Source organism: Microtus oregoni, unplaced genomic scaffold (genome assembly GCF_018167655.1).
Source record: "Microtus oregoni isolate MIOR12 unplaced genomic scaffold, Mior012 000057F_ref0000458, whole genome shotgun sequence".
NCBI lineage: Eukaryota > Metazoa > Chordata > Mammalia > Rodentia > Cricetidae > Microtus > Microtus oregoni.
In genome coordinates this window covers 8,454,982-8,477,070 of record NW_024543833.1, presented here as the reverse complement: position 1 = coordinate 8,477,070, position 22,089 = coordinate 8,454,982, and the positions used below count along the sequence as shown (strand labels likewise).

The window sequence follows — 22,089 nt, the reverse complement described above, 5'->3', positions numbered from 1 at the left end:
CCAGCAACCACATGGTGGCTCACAACCATCTGTAATGAGGTCTGGTGCCCTCTTCTGGCTTTCAGGCATACATGCAGACAGAATATTGTATACATAATAAATAAATATTTTAAAAAAATAGTAAAGACAAGCCAGCTATGCATGCAAAGGGACACTCTATTTTGCTTTACTTTCCTCTTTGAAATACAGAGCTTTGGTTGTAATGAGGATGTCGCTGACTTTCTAATTCTACACCCAGAATTCGGGGTTAGTTCTTTTAGCCCAGCTATGAGTAAAGGCACAAACATCCACAAATGTCAATGCCCTTACCAAGAAATCCAGTCCCTGGCCAGAAGTCCTTGAAGGGGAGCTCCAGGCTGGGTTTAGGTTTCACTATGGGATATTTTTTACACAAAATTTGCTATTTTTCCCTCAAATTCCTCCCCATCCCTGGTCCTTCCTCTCCTGTCCTATGACCCCCAACAGCAGCCTCCTTTCCCTCTCCCCCACCTTCCTTTCTCAGTATCATTTTTCTCCCTGGTCTCCTATCTAGTTTCATAAGTCACATCCACTCTCATGCCTCCTTGTTTACATACACACAAATATTAAAAGTTAGGAACTACACATGATAGAGAATACGCAAATTTTGTCTTTCTGATATGTGGTCATCTCATTTAATACACTTTGAAGTTCCATCTATTTTCCGGTAAATGTCATCATTTTATTTTTCTTGATAGCTAATTTAAATCCCTTTATGTGTATATATAGCACATCTTCATTAGGAGTGATACACTGTGTCACATGGCTTCCTAGAGTGAGTTTTCTGAAGGTCTATACTGATTTCCAGTTGTTCCGTTAGTTTGCACTCCTACCAGCAGGGAGTAAGGAAAAGGTCTCCATCCCCAAAGCCTTGTCAGCATTTGTTGTCATTTGTTTTCTTCATGACAGCCAGTCTGACTGGAGTAAAATAGAATCTCAAAGTCGTTTTAATTTGCATCCTGCTGTCAAAAAAACAAAACAAAAACAAAAAGTTTACTCAGCCATTTAACCTTTTCTCCTTGTGAGGAACTGACTGGAAGGTCTGCATTTTTGAGAACAGACATTCATCTTCGCCAAAGGCATGAGCCACTGTGCCTGGTTCTCATTATAGAAATGATGTGTAAGGGGCTGAAGCGATGGCTCAGTGTTCTTGCAAGGGACCTAGTTTAGTTCCCAGCACCGACATGGTGGCTCACAACCATCTGTAACCAGAGTTTCAGAGGATCCAATACATAGGAACCAGGTATGTATGTGTGTGTGTGTATGTACACACACATAGTGATATTTTGTTTGTGCTTTAACAAATAAAGCTTGCCTGAATATTTATTTATTTATTCATTCATTCATTCATTCATTTATTAAAGATTTCTGTCTCTTCCCCGCCACCGCCTCCCATTTCCCTCCCCCTCCCCCGATCAAGTCCCCCTCCCTCATCAGCCCAAAGAGCAATCAGGGTTCCCTGCCCTGTGGAAAGTCCAAGGACCACCCACCTCCATCCAGGTCTAGTAAGGTGAGCATCCAAACTGCCTAGGCTCCCACAAAGCCAGTATGTGCAGTAGGATCAGAAACCCAGTGCCATTGTTCTTGAGTTCTCAGTAGTCCTCATTGTCCGCTATGTTCAGCAAGTCAGGTTTTATCCCAGGCTTTTCCAGACCCAGGCCAGCTGGTCTTGGTGAGTTCCCGTAGAACATCCCCATTGTCTCAGTGTGTGGGTGTACCCCTCGCGGTCCTGAGTTCCTTGCTCGTGCTCCCTCTCCTTCTGCTCCTGATTTGGACCTTGAGATTTCAGTCTGGTGCTCCAATGAGGGTCTCTGTCTCTGTCTCCTTTCATCACCTGATGAAGGTTAATATTCAGGAGGATGCCTATATGTTTTTCTTTGGGTTCTCCTTCTTATTTAGCTTCTCGAGGATCACTAATTATAGGCTCAATGTCCTTTATTTATGGCTAGAAACCAAATATGAGTGAGTACATCCCATGTTCCTCTTTTTGGATCTGGCTTACCTCACTCAGGATAGTGTTTTCTATTTCCGTCCACTTGCATGCAAAATTCAAGAAGTCCTTGTTTTTTACTGCTGACTAGTACTCTAATATGTATATATTCCATACTTTCTTCATCCATTCTTCCATTGAAGGGCATCTAGGTTGTTTCCAGGTTCTAGCTTGCCTGAATATTACAGTAAAGAGCTAGCCACTAGTTAGCCATAGAGGCCAGGCAGTGGTGGCGCACACCTTTAATTCCAGTACTCAGGATCAGAGGCACACAGATCTCTGTGAGTTCAAGACCACCCCTAAGTTACACAAGATTGATTCAGTCTAAAAGCGAATCAAACACAGGTAGTGGTGACTCACACCTTTAACTCCAGTACTTGGTAGTCACACACCTTTAATCACGGCACTGGGGAGGTGGAGACAGGAAGGGATATGGCTCGACAGAGAGAGGAATATAAGGCGGAGGAGGCTAGAGCTCAGGCATTGAGTCCGAGGTCTTGTAGAGAAAGGATACCCCACTCTGAGGATGTCAGAGAGGTAAGAACTAGTGGCTGACTGCTCTGCTTCTCTGATCTTTCAGCTTTCACCCCGATATCTGACTCCAGGTTTTTATTATTAAGACCAATTAGAATTCATGCTACACACCCACATACACACAGAGGAAAAAATCATATACATAAAATTAAATATGTTTAAATGATATATTATTTACAGTTAACAATAAACTTTTATATAGTATTCAGTTATATCAAAAACAAAATGATCACTACACCATGTTAGAATTGTTGAGGTTTGTTCATACTTTTAAACCAAATTTTCCTTCTGGCAAACCAGCTACTAAGTCTGACTCTGCTGTCAGAGTTATGACTTCAGTGCTGGAAAATTAGGAACTTCACTTTCCAGTTCACAATTCTCTCCTTGTTTCACTTAGAAAATCCTCAATGGACTTGCTCCAGTCTGCTTTACAAGCCGTTTACCCCTTTCTTCCATTTCCATTGACCTACTAACTGTCCTTGAAGGACAGTTACACAAGCTCGCTCGCGTAAGCACCTCTTTCTCAAAGCTCTGGAAAACTACACTGATTTTTTTTCTCACTTTTCCACTGCAGAAGCTTTTAAAAATTAAAGTCTGTATTTAAAACTCTACTCCTGGTTCAACATAAATGTTCTAGTAACTGTCAGGTTTCAAGCACACCTGTCTTTCCTGCTGGATGCTGTGCTCAAAGTCAGGTCTGTTTCGGTCATTCTTGTGTACTCAGCTCCTGGCAGAGATCAGATAGGTATTCACAAATACGGATAAGTTAATATGCATAAAAAGAAAATGTGAAAGAAAGAAAGAAATACAACTTAAAGTATATTTTCCTATCAGCTGACACTAACTGAACTGTGATGCCATGTGACCGACAAGGTCCTATGTCAATTATTTTCCCACATCTTAATTATCATACTTATCATTGTTAAATAGGCATTATGCATATTAACCTTCATCCCCCTCCCCTCCCCTCCCCCAGTTTTAGTGACTTGGAATCTAGACTAAGGCTATCAGGACGTGAGCCGGCAATGCAGCCAGAGCTTAGAGCCCATGAATACGAGTTTGTGCGGTTCTGCTCAAACACGGTCACAGATCTAAAGGAGAGAGGAAACACTGACCTTTAACCTCCCTGCCCAGGGACTAAGAGGGGAGGTGTGCAGTCAGCCTGCCCTACTAAGGCTTCCTAGAGAGAAGTCAGGGGTACTATCACCATGATCTGCTTCTTTTTTTTTTTTAATTTATTAAAGAGTTCTGCCTCCTCCTCGCCACCGCCTCCCATTTCCCTCCCCCTCCCCCGATCAAGTCCCCCTCCCTCATCAGTCCAAAGAGCAATCAGGGTTCCCTGACCTGTGGGAAGTCCAAGGGCCACCCACCTCCACACACACACACACACACATCAGCAGTATACATGGAACGCTGGGTTCTTTGAAAACTGTTCTTAGTAAACCAGCCTGTTCTGAGTGGTTTACGGTGCATCACTTCTGAAAAGAGCTTCTGTGTCAAGCTGAGAAAACAAACAAGAAGTCCCAGCCAGAGGAGAAACAGGACAAAGACAGACGGACATAGAGCTGTAGGCTCCTTCTAGTCTAATCCAGTGACAGCCACCACCTTTGTCACCTTATGCATCAAAACAAGGAAGCAGGGACCTAATGTCATTGAAGAGCAAGTTACCTTTTGCTACATGGAGGGTGGTTTAATGTTAACCAAATAAGTCCTTTCCCATTAGCTGCTCACATACTTTATTTGCATAAAGCAAACACTGACAAAGAGGTTTGCAAGTTCAAGCTTAGACTAATCGGCACATAAGGGCATTGTAACCAGTAACTGAATAGCCATTTTAACTGCTGAATACATTAAGCTTCAAAGTTTTCTTCCAATGTGGTCTGAAAACTAGAAATGAACTTTCCTCATAAAGTTAGAAAGCATATCAGTGTGAGGCCACAGCACAACACTAAACTAGATAAGGCTCTAAAGAGGCATCAGCCTCACGTCCACAACACAGCCCAAGCCACAAGAGAAAGGGCAGTATGAGCTCTGTGGAGAAAAGACATTAGTATGAGGGTCCCCGGGGGTCCCTGAGGATACCATCCTCATGGGGGAAGGTTCCACAGGCCCCCAGACTAACATGGCATACCAGGATACCTCTCCTGAGTCAGGGTCTTTCTACACCTGCGTTTATGTGCGCAGTTTGTAAAATGGGTTGTACTAGTTTTTTGAGACAGGGTCTCTCTGTATAACAGCTCTATAGACTGGCCTCGAACTCATAACGATCTACCTGGGATTAAAGGTATATACCACCACCTGGCTGATTATTTCTTTATGAGCATAACATAAGCTCACGGGAGGAGTGCTTAGCTAAAATGATGCCTACAAACACAATAAATATGTTCCCATTTTATACAGTTGAGAAAACTCTCTGAAGATGATGTTATCAGTTACTACTACAGAGCCTGTGACAGCAGTGACACAAGAAATAATTGTGCTCTCTAAAGTTTACGTTCTCGTAGGAAAAAGGTGAGAGAACAGGTATTTCAAGGTGGCGGTGTAAAATTGTAATAATTAACGCATGCCATACCCCATGGCTACAGCAGAGCAGGAGGGAGGCAGGCCAGTGGTGAGAGAGAGCTGGGCACACAGCATGGGCACACAGCAATCTGGGAAAGCATTAGAAGCAGGAGCAGCCAGTACAAAGGCCCTGGGACAGAAGGTGCCTGAGGTGTCTGTCACACAGGACGGTGGCCAGTGCGTGTGAAGATGAACAAGAGAGGCAACACCACCTGAGAAGCCAGGCTGCTGCAGACCAACAGAGTCCTGGCCAACTCCTGTAAGCACTCTTATGAAGGGTTCCCTGAAAGCCCGCAGAGTGGCATTAGGCATGATGTCACTCTGCCTTTGGACTGCAGAAAGACAGAGCAGGGAGAAAATGTCTCTGGCTGCAGCTCAGTAGGCAGTCACTGGAAGGGGGCAGAGGACATACTTCTGAAAACAAAACTATTTTGTATGTTTGAACATCAGAAAAAAAAGAATCAAAGAACATGCCCTATAAAAGTGAGTTCACAAGCCAGGCAGTGGTGGCACGCACCTTTAATCCCAGCACTGAGAAGGCAGGCGCAAGGAAATCACTGAATTCGAGGCCAGTCTAGTCTACAGCTCCTGAGGAGAAACACCTGATGTCAGCCTCTGGCACATGCACAAGCGTGCACACACATGGGGGGGGGGCAGTCTGGCTTGGGGAGGTAACTGTCAGTAGAGATGTCACACAGCAGTAACTGTGGAGTTCTGAGGTCAGAGGCCACTGTCATTTGAGAAGTCTGCCCTTGCTATCTTCCTCATGTACCTCAGGGAGTCACATTCATCGGACATCACCTTGACCTATTTGCCACCTGAAGAAAGTTGGGGAGAGGGCTGGAAGAGACACTGTACCGATTACACAAACCAAACTACAATGCGGCATTGATGCACTCAACCTGCCTCACAAGGAGCCACTGTTGGAAGGACACAATGGCCAGACCGCGAGTCCTTATCGCTGCTCCAGCCCAGGCCCACTCTGCAGAGTTCTGGACTGTCAAGGACAGGTGTGCAGCGGGGTCTGACTCCACGTGGACAGTTTCCAAGTAAATTCAAAGGCCTAGAAAAGGGGAAGGCCTAGACCACCTTTTACTTAATAAAAAGAAGGTAAGGACTGAGATAGAAGCTAAGCAAAGGCAGCGAGCACTCTGTCTTGTTTCATGTGTCTAGTAAAACAGGAGCCCCCCCCCTCCACTTCAGTATGAACTCTTCAACTCTTGGAACCACTCTGTCATTTCAGTTTTCTTTTGCCCTTTTTTGGGTCACAGGCACACATTACTCTTTTTATCATTCTACTTCTAATTTTAAAAAATACAGCAATACATAAATCCGACACAAAAGGCAAGTCACTGAGTACTTTAATTTTTACTGTATAGAAGCTTAGAAAGAAATATTTCCCTGCAAAGTTAGAGGGAGTATTTTGAGTAATCAACGTTAGTAACAGAATTGTTGTTGCTTATGACAAATAATTCACACTGAAATCTTACTGGCGAAATCTGTAGCTTAGATAAAACTCCATATATTCCAAGGACAATTTTTTGTCCTTGTTTTGTTCCTTTTTGATTATTCTTAATGTTTAAAATGACAAATAAATAATTCAAAAAAAAAAAAAAAGAAATGGGAGGCAGGACTTTTGTCATTAATTTTCTAGTGACTGACGTCATGTTGGAAGAAGTCACCAGAAGCTAGAGATGTAGCTGGTAGAGGGTCTGCGCAGGGTGCAGGAGGTTCTAGGTTCGACCCAGAGTACAAGCTGAGCAGGGGGTGCACAGCTGTAACCCCACCACGTGAGAAGTAGAGACAGGATCAGAACTTCACTCTCCTCCTGCAACTTAAGAGGTTGGCCTGGGATACACGAAATACATACTCACTGCAAATGTGAGCTGTTCAGGACCCTGCTAACCTCTCATTTCCTCCTCCACACTAAGAAGAAGCAAACTCCACTCCAACCTCCACAGCCCTGTTGCTTTCACAATGAAAGTTCTTGACAAAGGTGCGCCAGACCTGCTGCTCTGGCCTCTTCATATAGCCCGAGCGCCCCTTACTCAAACTTGTCATTGTTTCCTTTCCCATCAGCCACTCCTCCTGTCTGGGTTCAAGGGGTAATGATGTGGAGGAAAAGGCTACTCAGAGCAGGTGGCAGGTGCTGCTTTAACCATGAACAGGCACTGAGAACTCACGGAGACAGGTAGAAGCCAGAACAGCTTATCTATGTCATACCAGTACCAAGAACGAGGGCAAGACTAATTCTGAATGTCTGTGCCTGGCAGCTCTGCATTTGGTAAATGATTGTTTCATCTCAGGGTCCCCAAAATAAATCTGCTATTTAAAAGACATGCTTGGCAAGGAAGAAATGCTGCAGCATAACGATCTGCTGAGAATTACGTATCAACAGCTGTGGCTCCCTGTTTCTCTTGTACTAATAGCGCTCAAGAAGCAAAGTACATAAGCTTTCCATTGGTTTTTCTGAGCTTCTCAAAGGCCTGAAATAGCTGAGTTAATTTTTTGACAGCACTTTCCAGGAAGTCAGTGACAGCTAATATTGGTTGTCTACTTGACACACCTAGGAAGAGGGCAGTCAGTTGAGAAAATGCCTCTCTATCAGATTGGCCTGTGGGCATGGCTGTGGGCATTTTCTTAATTGCTAACTGATACAAACAGTCCCGTACACTACAGGTGGTATCATCCCTGGGCAGTAGGGCCTGGGCTGTACAGGGAGCAGAACACAAGCTTGAGAGTGAGCCAGCAAGCAAGCAATACTCCCCCTGGTCGCTGTGCCAGTTCTTGCCTCCAAGTTCTTACCTGAGCTCCTGCACTGGGCTGTAAGCTGTAAACCAAGTAAACCCTTTCCTCCCCACGTTGATTTTGGCTGGTGTTATTACAACAGAAAGCAAACTGGGCCAGTGCCTAATTAAATATGCTAGATGAAGGAAAGAAGAATGGAATCCAGTGGCTGTCATGCCCACACTATTGCATAGCTGGGTGTGTAGGCCCTGCCCAATCGCATCTACTAGGGACTCCAGGAAACTGGTTAAGGTGGTGGGTGTGAAGACAGCTGGCCTGTACTGGTGTCTGCAGGCCAAGGCAGCACACAGTCTGGATATTTTGCATTTTTATACAACAGACCAGAGTGAGTCACCAAAAGAATGGGTATCAAATCACTGACATTTCAAAACTATGAAATTCGTGGTAGAAACTAATAACTGTGACATTTAGTTACATATTTTCTTATACTTGCCTGGTATGATTATGTCTTTCTAACTATATGCAATTATTTTTTAGTCACTACACCTTAATTCATTTATACTGGGTGCATGTGTATGGAGGGGACACATATATGTCATGGCATGCCTGTGGAGGTCAGAGGACAGTTTTCTGGAGTCATTTCCACCATGTGGCTTGATAGAACGCAAGTTGTCAGGGTTAGCTGCAGGTAGCTATTCTTGCTAAGCCACCCTACAGGTCTACAATTATATTTTAAACTAAACTAGACATATACAATGGTTTTGGGGTTTTCTTTATTTTTTATTTATTTATTTGTTTTTATTTTGTTTTGTTTTTTGAGACAGGGTTTTTCTGTAGCGTTGGAGCCTGTCCTGGAACTAGCTCTTGTAGACCAGGCTGGTCTCGAACTCACAGAGATCTGCCTGCCTCTGCCTCCCAACTGCTGGGATTAAAGGCATGTGCCACCACCACCCAGCAACATATATACAATGTTTATAAGGTACCTCAAATCTAAAATTACCTCAGAAGCACTGAGGTAAAATATTATCCATGCTCCTAGGTTTTATTAAAACAATATTTATCTCTAAGATTTCCCTCCGACAAGACACAGTCTAATGACATTTAATGACCACAGAAGAAAAGGAAAGGGCTCTCCCCTCTCACCTGCTTTCAGGCTGTATTGTCTCAATGGATGTATAACATAAAGCACTGCTTATAGGTCTGGGTTTGTTTGTTTTCTTATTTGTTTTCAAGACATAGTTTCTCTGTGTTACAGCTCTGGCTGTTCTAGAACTCACTCTGTACACCACACTGACCTCAAACTCTGAGATCTGCCTGTCTCTGCCTCCCAGGTGTTGGAATAAAAAGTGTGCAACACCATACCTCGCAGCTTTCAACTTAAAGGGCAACAATATTTATCGACTCAAGGAGAAAGGAGGCAGCCCCTATGGATCCCTGGCGCATGGCAAAAGACATGCTTCAACTGAAGTTCCTGTGAGAGTTGAACTGGGAAGTGAAAGACCAGCACTAACTAAGGTCAACCCCCAATCAGACTACCAACTTCTAAGACATGTCCTTGCCACTCAAGCCAGTTTGGGGAACTTTATTTTGATATAATTTTAAAGCTTCAGAAACATCTCAAGAGTAGCCCTTAAGAACTTCTACTTGTCTTCTACCAGGTTTGCCAATGACAGAGATCATGCCTCGTCTGCTCCCTACTTGCCTATCCTCCCTCAGATCTGGGAGGAAAGCAGCACACACAATGCCTACCTACTATCCAAATAGTGTGGATTTTATGTTCCAAAGCTAAGGACATATCTTAGGCGACCACAGTAGTTACCCAAATCAGGAAAATTATCACCTATGCAATGCATAATACATATTAAAATGTCAGTGACTGTCCCCTAAATGTTTTCTCTGTACTTTGCTCCAAATAAAGTATCATCGATTCTATTTGTCTTTGTTTAGTCTCCTTTAACCTAGTTCCTTATTTTTGTCTTTATAAAGAGCACAAGTGAGACACACAGCTCCTAAGGTATTCATCTGTCTCACGTCCCTGGGTCATACACAGCTGGCAAGATACCTGAGAGGCAGGAGTGTGCTCTGACAGTGAGAGGCATGCCATACGGTTTGTGTCCCTGATCATACAGACAGACTCTACGGTGGCCCTGTGGTCTCCACATCCTGATGGTCATGTGAGACCAGCAATATGCCTCCAAGCAACAGAACAGAGAAAGGATCATGGGATGCTTGAGGTTCCAAGTCCATGGCCATGTTACCCAGTGTTGGAGGAGCGTCTAGACTGGCTCTGAGGAGGAGGGTAGCCATACTGGGATCTCACAGAACTTCAGACAGCTGGGTTTATCTTCCAGTCAACTTCCAGCAAAGGCAACAATGCTCTCCAATCGGTCACCGTGCCAGGGTTGCTGGGGTGTGAACAAAGCCCTCCGGCTTGTGTAGCAAGCACTTTACCAGCTGAGCTATTTCCTCAACCTGCTACTTTTAATAAAAACATCCCATTACTTCAAGTTAGATTTTTTTTTATCACTTCTGAAATTAAGCAAGGTTTAGCCAGTGTCAACTTAAAAAGCAGTATACACCTAATTGTCACATGAGCATCCACGAGCCAGAGGCGAGGTCAAAATAGAACAGGCAGATTTAGCTAAAGACCAAATGCACATTTTCCAATGTTACACTCTGCACTAAAGCAACAAACCCTACATAGTACCTTTAGTGATTTAGGTTATCTGGAAACTTTTTCGTCTACTCAAGTATATGCCCCAAACTATCCATAACCACAAGGATTAAGCCTAAGATACTAACGTCAATGTATTTTTTGACTCATTCCCAAGGCACACCAAGAATTACAGGTCCAATTTCCCCAAGGACTTCAATATATAGGACAATTCTTAAATCATTCTGATTTAGAATCAGCCTATTTCATAAATTCCTACAGAAAAACCCTGCACCCATCTAATCCATGAGGGCCGAGGGTTCGTGGGCTGCCTTCGAGCCTCTTCCCAAGCTTCAGTTTAGCTGAAGCACAGCCCCTGGCTTCAAAAGGCCGTCACTGCAGTACTCACGTGGAAGAGGCACGTGCAGAAAAGGGACAGCAAGATGACTTCCAGCCCTGTGCAGCTGTGTTACACCAAAGGCAACAACAAGCTGGATGACGACGACACAGGGAAGCAGGCAATGAATGCGGCTGCCTACCAGCCATCTGAGCTGGGCAAGTCTATCAGTGACTTTCTCTGTGACAAGGCAGCAGACAAAAGCAACTGAAAGTGATTTACTGGCTCACACTTGGCCAGTCCTGTCCATCACAGGAGACAGGCACAGCAGCAGGAGCATGAGGTGGCTCGGCACACTGTGTTCACAGAGACAGACGCTGGTGCTCAGCTCGCTTTCTCCTTTCCACCTCTCCACCCAGTTACTCAGTGCTGCCCACAGCTAAGGGGACTCTTCCCTCTTCAGTTGAACCTCTCTAGAGACATCCTCACAAGCATATCCACAAGTGTGTCTCCCAAGTGATCCTAAACTCAACAGGGAAGATTAACATCGAAGGGTACTATGTCTCTCTATTCTTTAATTCCCAACTCCAAAATGTCAATAATCATAAAATTAGCTTCATAGGATTGTTATTAAAATAATGTCTCTATCAATGCTCACCACAGTAGACCCTCAGCAGTTTTTAAAATGAATGTAAAAGTATAAATATTACAAACAGTTTTTATGACATAAGCGTGTAAACTTAGTGTTTAAAATATAAGAGGAGAAGGTGGAGAGCAGACTCTGAAGCAAAAAGCAGCCATTACTCTTGCAGAGAACCAGAGTTCTTTGCACCCCCCTCGGGTGGCTCACAACAGCCTATAACCGCAGTTCCAAGGAATCTAATGTCTCTGGCCTTCGTGGGCACTGCACTCAATCACACATACCCACATACATATACATATGTAAAAATAAAAATAAGTCATGAGTGTTTTTACAGTTCCTTTCAGTGACGCTCCAATTTTTCTGTTGTTGCACAGATTACAATCAGCTCTATCAATGAGTGTTCAATTAAATGAGCTCTATCAAGATTAAGTAATGATAAAAGCTAACTCCGTGTTATATAATGGTTTAACCTATTCCACTTAAAACATAGCCAACCTTCCACGAGACCAGCAGCCCGCTCTAGTTATTCATTAGGCGTTCTCCTGCAAAGGCTCTGAGCGCTCTATGACCGGCAGCAGTTAGTCTACAAGACGGAATGGACCAGGCTCAGATTGGAAACTACAAGTCCAGCTCAACCCAGGAATTTCAAGTGTCTGGCAATTTTCAAGGGTTCCAATCCATACATACTATTTCAATAATGGAAGCAGGAAAACTTATACAATGGCAGCAGTTAAAGCTGTCTTAACCCTGGGTCAGAGCTGCCTTCTAGACAGGCAAGTGCAAGCACAGGTCAGTCACCATTTACAAATTTATAAGTTACCAGCTGGAGAGTGACCCACTTCTGGAAGGGAGCGTGCAGAGCTCCTTAAAGCATTAAGAGCAGCAAGAAGTGAGTGGCTGCTAGGCATGGGAATATGAAAATTATGGGGGTGGGACTTGTGGGAATGGTTGACTCTGACCATGATGATGCCTAACAAAGGGGTGTGTTTATAAAACAATGGAAAAAAATGCCTTCAAAAACCAAGTGGTCAGCCCTCAAATTATACACATACAAACATTATAAGACAGACTCAGCATGCTATAGCTATATATTTATGTTTATATACACATATGTATGTATGTAACAGTAATAATCAAAGAGACCATGAATTTGAGAGGCAATGGGGGGTGGTAAGGGTTGGGGGGAAAGAGCATGAGAGGGTTTGGTAAGAAAAAAAAGAAGAGGGAAGTGATGTAATTATATTTCAATTAAAATTTAAAATTATTAAGAACAAAAAAAGGGTGAAATTTAATTGCCTATTAAAAACTTTTAAATATTCACATAGAAGCCAGGCATGATAGCATATACCTGAACTCCCAACACTCAAGTGGTAGATGCATATGCTACATAGTGAAAACCCTGTTTTTATTTAAAGGAACATTCCTTAAAACAAATCATATAAAAGCTGGCCATTGTAAAACTCTGAGGCGATTTCTGAGGCCTCTCAGCCTTAGTGCTTCCCCACCACCACCCCTGGGAACCTAACAACTACACCTGCACCTACTAGAATGTTGATTGGGGACTTTCCATCTCCCTGAGTCCTTGTGAGTGTTCTCCAAATAAAGCTCCGCTCCTGGAATTGGGACAAGATAACTCTCAGATGTCCACAGGTGTTTTGACTCAGTCCCTGGGAAGGGGTCAAAGTAGCCCTCAAATGTTTCCTCTTACCTCACCTGATCTGGCAACTGCTCTCCAGTCCTGGCTCAGACCAATTATTGTTTTTGTTATCTTTTAAATATTTATTTATTATGTATACAATATTCTGTCTGTGTGTATGACTGCAGGCCAGAAGAGGGCACCAGTCCTCATTACAGATGGTTGTGAGCCACCATGTGGTTGCTGGGAATTGAACTCAGGACCTTTGGAAGAGCAGGCAATGCTCTTAACCTCTGAGCCATCTCTCCAGCCCCCAGACCAATTATTGTTAATTGCACTTTGAATAAGCCAATCCTAACAGTTGAAGAACAACCCCCGAGTCCCCCCACCCCTTGTTTCTATGGCTTTTTACTTTAAAAGCAGCTTGTAACACTCATTCGAGGTCTTTTGGCTTCTCGAATGCTGAAAGACCCTGTGGCGACAGAATTAAATGCTCTTGCTTTTACATCAACTGCGGTGTGAGAATGGTCTCTTGGGGCAACTCCTCCTCGGTGACTGGACTTCAGGGTCCAACAGCCATGAGAGAAAAAAAAGAAAAAGAATACAGCTGTGCTAGCCAAGTGGTGTGCCTTGTGACCCTGACACAGAGAAGGCTGAGGCAGGAGTCCTGCTGCACAGCAAGGTCATCTGAAGCAGAGGTTATAGAGGAACACTGCTTGCTGGCTTGCTGCTCAGATTGTCTACCTTTCCTCTCATTTCTTTTTGTTTTTGATGTTGTTCTTTTTTGTTTTGTTTCACTGTGTAGCTCTGAAACTCCTGGCTGTCCTGGAACTCACTCTGTAGAACAGGCTGGCTTTTAACTCAAAGAGATCTACCTGCCTCTGCCTCCTGAGTGCTGGGATTAAAAGTATGTATCACCACCATCTGGCTCAGCTACAATTGTTTTTATACTTCCCAGAACGATATGCCAAAGAGAAGCACCACCCACAGTGTGCTGAGCCCTCCTACATCAATCATTAATAAAGAAAATGCCCTCACAGACTTGCCTATAGGCAAATCTGATAGAGACATTTTCTTAATTTAAATTCCCTCTTCCCAGATGAACCTAGCTTGTGTTAAATTGACAAAACAAAACAAAACAAAAAGCCAGCTGGACATGGTGGCATACTCCTTTAATCCCAGCACTCAAGAGGCAAAGGCAGGCAGATCTCTATGAATTCAACGTCATCCTGGTCTACATAGCGAGTTCCAAGACAGTATGGCTACATAAAGAGATCCGAACTCACAACAATAAAACAACATCAAACTAATCAGTATGGGGTGGGGACAGTGTGTGTCCCCAAACAATACTGGATATAGGCATTGCTCCTACTTGTCTTCCCAAACTTTATGCCAGGTAGGATCACACACTTTCGTCACAGGACAAGGAGAAATGAAGCTAGTGCTGACCTTGAAGCTTTGTCCTTAACAGCCAGCTTTAGTAGTACCAGAAAGTGATCTACAGACTGCTGTGGGGGATGGCCATCAACAGTTTTACCCAGCTGTGAACCCTGTGGGTCACAATAATGACCAGAATATGGTGCGACTGATATCCTCATGGCTGCACTACTGCCGTGAATGTTAGAGTAGCCAGCACTTTATACTGAATTTAAGGCCTTTCCACAGGAGGAAACCAGGTACCCTGATACAGTAATCTAGCCATAAACTCATGGCTAGTGAGGTGACAAGCCCTGGAAGAGAATTCAGAGAGCATTCCAGCATGGCCTGAGGGGAGGGGCTCATAAGCTTCTACCCCTAGCTAAGGAGCTATTACTGCTAGGGAAATATTCTACTTTGCTTTCTATTGCTGCAATAAACACCCTAACCAAAAGCAACAGAGGAGAAGGTTTATTTCATCTTAGCACTTACAGTCCAGCATGGAAGAAAATCAGGGCAGGAGTGCAAACAGGAACCTGGAGCAGGAACTAAAGCAGAGGTCACAGAGGAACACTGCTTACTGGCTTGTTCAGCTTATACAACTGAGGATCATCTACCCAGGGTTGTCACCATCTCACAACAAACGAAAGTCAAGAAACTGTGATGGAGGTGTTTCTCAATCTGTTCCCTCTTCCCAGAAAAACTTAGCTTATGTCAAGACAACAAGAAAACTAACCAGCACAGACAGTCAGCTTTCTTTAGGGGCCTGGCCCCTGGTAGACTGAGTGTTCCAGGGGATGGCTTCACAACTATGCACACATGTGCAGCACAAATTGTCTCAGCAGTTACATTTTAAGGGGAAAATAAAGAGGACATGAAACTTGGAGATGGGGGAAAAGGGGATCCAAGAGTAGTTTGAGAGGGGAAATAAGAGTAAACATGATCAAAATACACTGTATACAACTGTGAAATATCAAAGAATAAACTAAAATTCACAGTTAAAAGGTAATTCATAACATGGTTTTTATGTGTTATTAAAACTCTATGTTGACTACATTGCTTTGATTAGACTACTACAGCCTCAGAAAAGGTAATTTCCCTTTTGTCCCTTCCTGAGCCTATGAACCCTGCTTAGGAACCAGGACCTTCTAACAACATACTCTATCAAGGCATGCTTCTTCACCTTCATCCTGCCGTCCTTTGCAGCAGTCCACCAGGACTCTAGGAAGCTGGAAGGAGAGGGCATTGACCAGCCCTTCCACCACCACCCACACCCACTCATAAGCTCAGGCATGTACACACACGACACATGTACACAGCCCTGACACAGCTAACTCCATACATTCTTAGTCTGGCCTTCCTGCTGGCAAGAGTACAAAAGGCTTCGGCCTCACACTAGGATATGGGAGTTTCCTTCCTCAAGAGAAAATCAATTCAGAAACCAAGACAGGCTCTCAAAAGTACCCTTTCCAGCCTAGTGCAACCACTCTCCAGGACTGGTTTTTGTGGTCAGTCATCAGGGACTCCATGTTGCTGCCTCAGCACACTAGCTTCCTCTCTCCCTCCAACCCCACTTCTCAGGAACAAGCTGCACTTGCAGGCTCTATTCCAGCCCAAGAGTGCCTGGTTTTCCAACCTTGATACTCTTCTAAAACAAACAAACAAACAAACAAAACAAAACAAAAATTCACCACTAAAGAGCTTTTATTGATGCAGCCTGTAAACCACTAACATTCATAATGCCAGAAATCAAAACGAAATTTAAAGATACTTATTAATTTCACCAATTAAACCTGCAGCACATTAATATAAATAAAACTTTTAAGTAAGAAAAAAATTACTGTTGAACAAAAAATAAAAATTTTACACCTTTCTACCACTCTAATGGGCTCGGTAGTGGGCAGCCAGGTCTCAGGTTTGCCTCTGCAGTTAGTCTGATAGCCACCCTCTCAGATATTACACATGCCTCTGCAGTTAGTCTGATAGCCACCCTCTCAGATATCACACAGTGTTAAAACCATGCTGATCTCACGGCAATACAGGCAATACAACGTGAGACAGGAGAAGGAGGCTCAAGATAAGCTTTCCATTAGGACATTTCAAGGTCAAATGCAGATGGATGTGAACTGTATTTGTAGACTCTTAATTTACAATAGTGATATATTTTCTTTTTACAATTCCACAGTCCTATGAGCTTAACAGAAATTATATTAAGTATTTTATAGGCAATGGTCTGGGGGAAAACTCATCGCTCAGAATGTCATAGCTATAAATATACAGACCCTGGAACTACAGCAATACTTCTCTCTTCTGCTTGAGCTTACTTCTTTTTATCTTGTGAAAAATACATCAAAAATCCTAACTAAACAAAAACAGTAAGTTCTTTAAAAAAAATACTAAATTCTTAGTCCATTTAAAAAACTAATTTGAAAATTTTATACTTTTAAAGTTGAACAGAAAATATAAAAATGAATTGAATTAAAAAGAAGAATGTATTTTTAGTTTTTAATTATGCAACATCTTTTAGGAAGCTTACATTTTACACAAAAGGAGTTAAAATTTACTGAAACCTATTATCAGCACTCAGATTCATTATAAAAGTAGACAAAATTTCTTTCTCTCTCTGTCTCTCTCTTTCTCTCTCTCTCTCTCTTTTTGAGACAAGGTTTCTCTGCAGCCCTGGCTGTCCTGCCACTCAACTCTATAAATCAGGCTGGCCTCAAACACAGAGATCCACCTGCCTCTGCCTCCCAGGCACTAGAATTATAAGATTAATGGCGTGTACCATCACCACTGGCTACAATTTCTTAAATATGTACACATTAACAAAGTTGCTAATATTCTAGTCTTAGATGGCACTCTGCTACTGGACAGGACGACACACATATAGACAGCCCGGCATCCAATGTTATCCTTGAAAACTCTGTAAGGAACACAAGCAATCACACAGAAACTCCTCAAATTTCACATGAGAATCCCAAATAAAATTATCAAATGTATTTTAAAATAATAAACCTCCTTTAAAAATACCCAAGCATTTCACATTATTAATTTCAACTGAACAATGCCCATGTCTTAATTTTCTTGTTCTACTAAAGAAGCACTATGGAAGCTTCCATATCCAAGCATAACATATCATATGATCATAACACACCAGACTGAATTATGAAAAAATAAGATAAACTTAAATAATGTTTATTCAGGGCTCTGAATGGTAAATCATTTTACGAATATAGGAAATAAGCTATGTTTAAGCCATTTCTTCTAATGCTATAGCCAAGTAGACAGGTAATTGATTTTTTTTCACATTTGCGCTTCCTGAATAGAGAAGTTACGTGCCTGTTCTAAATATAACATTATCTGAAAATTGAGAAACCCACAGCAAGAATTCACTACTCAAGTCATGCCAAAAAGTACGAGACTATTTTACAGAAATATCCATACATTTATCTTACCTCTGTTTCTGTACAATGTGAATATCCCAATTTACCTGTAATAGAAATACAAAAAGTTACTTTCAAATGATTGAGGGGTTTTAAAGTCATCAGTAATATGTTCAAGCAACTATAGTCACAGCTTAATTAAATATGTGAAAACAACAAATGGCAGGATAATTTTTTTTCATGTACAAAGTTGTTGGTTCGTTCATTCAGTTACCATGCTGGCTGCATACTCATAATCCTAGAACTCAAGATGCTAGAGAGGAAGATCACTGCAGGTTCTGAGATGGCCTGGTCTACAGAGCAAGGTCCAGGACAACCAGGACTTACAAGACTGTCCCAAAAAAGAAAGACATTTTTAAAGAAAAAGAAAACACTGCATTTATGATCAAAAGAAGGGGGAAGGGGAAAAATCCATACGTGGTTGGTGCACACCTTTAATTCCCAAGGCAGAGGCAGATGGATCTCTATAAGTTCAAGGAGGCTGGCCTACATAGTGAGTTCCAGGTCAGTCAGGGTTATACAGTGAGACAATGTCTCAAAAATGCAAACAGACAACAGAGAGAAAGGGGGACAGACAGACAGTCATTGACGGACTCTTGGGCTGAGGCAGGAAAATCTAGTTTTTGGCCAGCATGAACTAGGGAGTGAGGCCTTATATCAAAACAAAACAACAAAAAAGAAGAAAGAAACCCCTTGTACTGGTTGGTTGTGTGTCAAAACTTGACACAAGCTAGAGTCATCAGAGAGGAAGGAACCTCAGCTGAGGAAATGCCTCCATGAGATCCAGCTAAAGGCATTTTCTCAATTAGTGAACAATGGGGGAGGACCCAGCCCATGGTGCTATCGTTGGGCTGGTCGTCCTGGGTTCTATAAGAAAGTAGGCTGGCCGGGCAGCGGTGGTGCACGCCTTTAAGCCCACCACTCAGGAGGTAGAAGCAGGCAGATCTAGAAGTAAGTTCGAGGCCAGCCTGATCTACAAGAGCTAGTTCCAGGACAGGCTCCAAAGCTACAGAGAAACCCTGTCTTGAAAAATAAAACAAACAAAACAGAAAACAAAACCCCAGAAAAACAAACAAACAAACAAACAAAGTAGGCTGAGCAAGCGTGGGGTGGGGGTGGAGCAAGCCAGTAAGCAGCTCTCCTCTATGGCCTCCGCAGCAGCTCCTACTTCCAGGATCCTGCCCAGTTTGAGTTCCTGTCCTGACTTCCGTCAGTGATGAACAATGATGTGGAAGTGGAAGTCTAATAAACCCTTCCCTCTCCAACTGGCTTTTTGGTCATGGTGTTTCATCGCAGCAACAGAAATCCTAACTAAGACATCCCTAGAACTCAGCAACAGTTGGCGTATTTATACCAACAATAGTATTTTCTCATCAATGAGACATAATACCCAAGAACTTGTACAACCATATATTTTGTCAATTTGGGACAAAAATCATACTTTGAAAATAAAAGCTGCTACTTTAAGAGTAATTTATTTAAAAAAAACAGATAATAACTTTACATGGGGTGGCAGAAACTTTTAATTTTTCCCATCTATATTTTCCCCCTGCAATTATTCATCTGTATATGTGTGTACACAAACAGGTGCCATAGCACATGTGTGTTGAGAAGGCCTTCCACCATCCAGGTCTTGAGGGTTGAACCCAGATCATCAGGCTTGGTGGCAAGCACCTTTAATTTATTAAGCCACCTCATGAGCCCCATCTACTCATCTTACACATCACTGTCTAAGGCTTATACATGTCTGCACAGCCTTCCCTCCCAGGACTACTCTCCTAGTAACTCCTACTTCTCCCAGCCTGCTACATCTGTACCTATTCACAGTATGATTCTACCATGATTGAAATTTTTAATGATCAGAAGGATTTAGCCATCTTGCTGTTCATGGTGACATCATCCAAGAAAATAATCATAGCTGTATGCCACCCAATTCTTCAAATGAAAAGTACAGTTGAAACCACAGTTCCTTAATGCCTAATGATCTTACTATAATCCTATGTAATATAAAACAGTGCTGAAACTCAAACTAGAAAATGGGACCTTGGGTCTTGTAAAATAAAAAGTATATAAAAGCAATAAAAATTATTTGAGCATGCATACAAAATGACTTTAAGTTATAAGGCTTTTATATACCAGTGAATATATGGCATAAGTTTGTTGCTAACATAAAATTATACTCATATATGGTGATATATATTTTATTTATATAAGCATAAGACTTTTCAGACCATAATACTGTGGAGGATTACTTATAGGAGTTAAGACTTCTATAGAATTGTTAATTAATTTACCTAAGAACACCATTAGAAACAGCTCAAAGTAGAGCAGAGAGTCTACCTGTGGGGAAACACTGAGTACTCTAATCTGTAGGAGAGGAAAAGGAGGACAGGATAGCAAATTGTAACACAGAAGAAAGCAACATCCTTTAAAGAACACGGATCACATCACCAATAGGAAATAATTCTTTTTGCTTTGTTTTTTGTGACAGGGTTTCTCTGTGAAACAGCCCTAGCTGTCCTGGAACTTGCTTTGTAGACCAGTCTAGCCTCAAACTCAGAGAAATCCATCTGCCTCTGCCTCCCCAGTGCTGGGATTAAAGGTGTGTGCCACTACGGCCAGGGAAGATCTATTTATTTATTATGAATGAAACCTCTGCATGCATGCAGCATGTCTGCAGGCCAGAAAAGGTCACTAGATGTCATTACGGATGTTTGTGAGCCACCATATGGATGCTGGGAATTGAACTCAGAACATTTGGAAGAGCAGCCAGTGCTCTTAGCCACGGAGCCATTTCTCCAGCCCCAGGAAATAATTCGTAAGGAAGAAAAAAAAAATCACAAAAACTCTGAAACCAAGGGCTGGGGATACAGCTTAGTTGGTAGAGTGCAGTGCTCACAGAAAGCACTGGGTTCATTTCCCGCACTGTGAAACCATGCCTATAATTCCAACACTTGGGAGGTGACAATCAGAGATTCAAAAGGTTAAGGTCATCCTTGGCTATATAGTGAATTTGAAGCCAGCCTGAGTTACACAAGATCCTGTCGTCATCGTCGTGCCCACCCCCCCCCACCATGAAAGAAGGAAAGCAAACAAACAAGTATTAGAAATTTGGGCTTGCTTGTTTATTTCATTTTTGAGACAAGGTCTGGTTATGTAGCCTTGACTGGCCTGGGACTCCCTGTATAGATCAGGCTGGCCTTAAACTCAGAGATCTGCCTACCTCTCCAGTGCTGTAATTAATGATGTGTGCGACCATGACTAGCAAATATGCTTTTTATTGGTGAAGATTCTAAAATCCACTTCCATTACAGCACAGGCAGAGGAGAAAACAGAGCAATGCTGAGAAGTCATGGCTTGTGCTGTGTGACAACATACAAACCTAACCTGTGGGAAGGAGAGGAAACACTGGGTGCTGATCTGGAACTAGAAGTATTTATTACCCAACTTGAAAAACTAGCTCTGTACACCAAAAATGGGAGACTCCACTTTGCAAAGACACAGTGAGCCTATCCTGCCTGATTCAACTCAGGAACCCTCAGCAGACTTCTGATGCTGGCTGGCTAGGACAACTATAAAAAGCTGTGAACAACTTTCTGCACCTGAAAAATAATGGACTTAAGGAATTATTGTATGATGTTAAAAAGCATAGGCTACTGAAATTAGATTCCTTGTAATCACCTGATGCAAAACAAAACTTACTCTTCTAAAGAATATCAAATCCTTGTGTAAGACGCAACTGCACTTGGTTATCCCACACGAACTGCTGAGCATGCAAGAACACATGCCGGTTAGGAGCACAACATTCCCAGCCACCCACAAATTCTGTCATCCAAGTCCACACCCAGGTGCTGACCTAGGAATGGGAATCCTAATCACACATCATCAGAGCTACAAAGGCCTTGGACAGGACTGCACAATCCATTTACTTTGCAGATGAGACATGGCAAGCCAGAGAAGTCACATGACTGGCACATGCTCACATGCCAACACAGCAGGTGGGAGGTGTAGGAACACTCCAGGGCTCATCTAGCCTTGTTATACATGCCAGCATGGCTTTGTTACCGGCTCTCCATTGCTACTGCCAAGGTCAGAAGGGGAAACTGCAG

The 22,089-nt window shown here is 42.7% G+C and overlaps 1 protein-coding gene across 2 annotated transcripts in view; it reads right to left on the bottom strand.

Moving 5' to 3' along the window:
* Positions 1–22,089, bottom strand: part of Spire1 (spire type actin nucleation factor 1) — a 116,694-nt gene that overhangs the window by 75,661 nt on the left and 18,944 nt on the right. For both annotated transcript variants that reach the window (XM_041639210.1, XM_041639211.1), the window contains exon 2: positions 17,993–18,027. In XM_041639210.1, the coding sequence (XP_041495144.1) occupies positions 17,993–18,027 (35 nt within the window). The remainder of the gene's footprint in view (positions 1–17,992; positions 18,028–22,089) is intronic.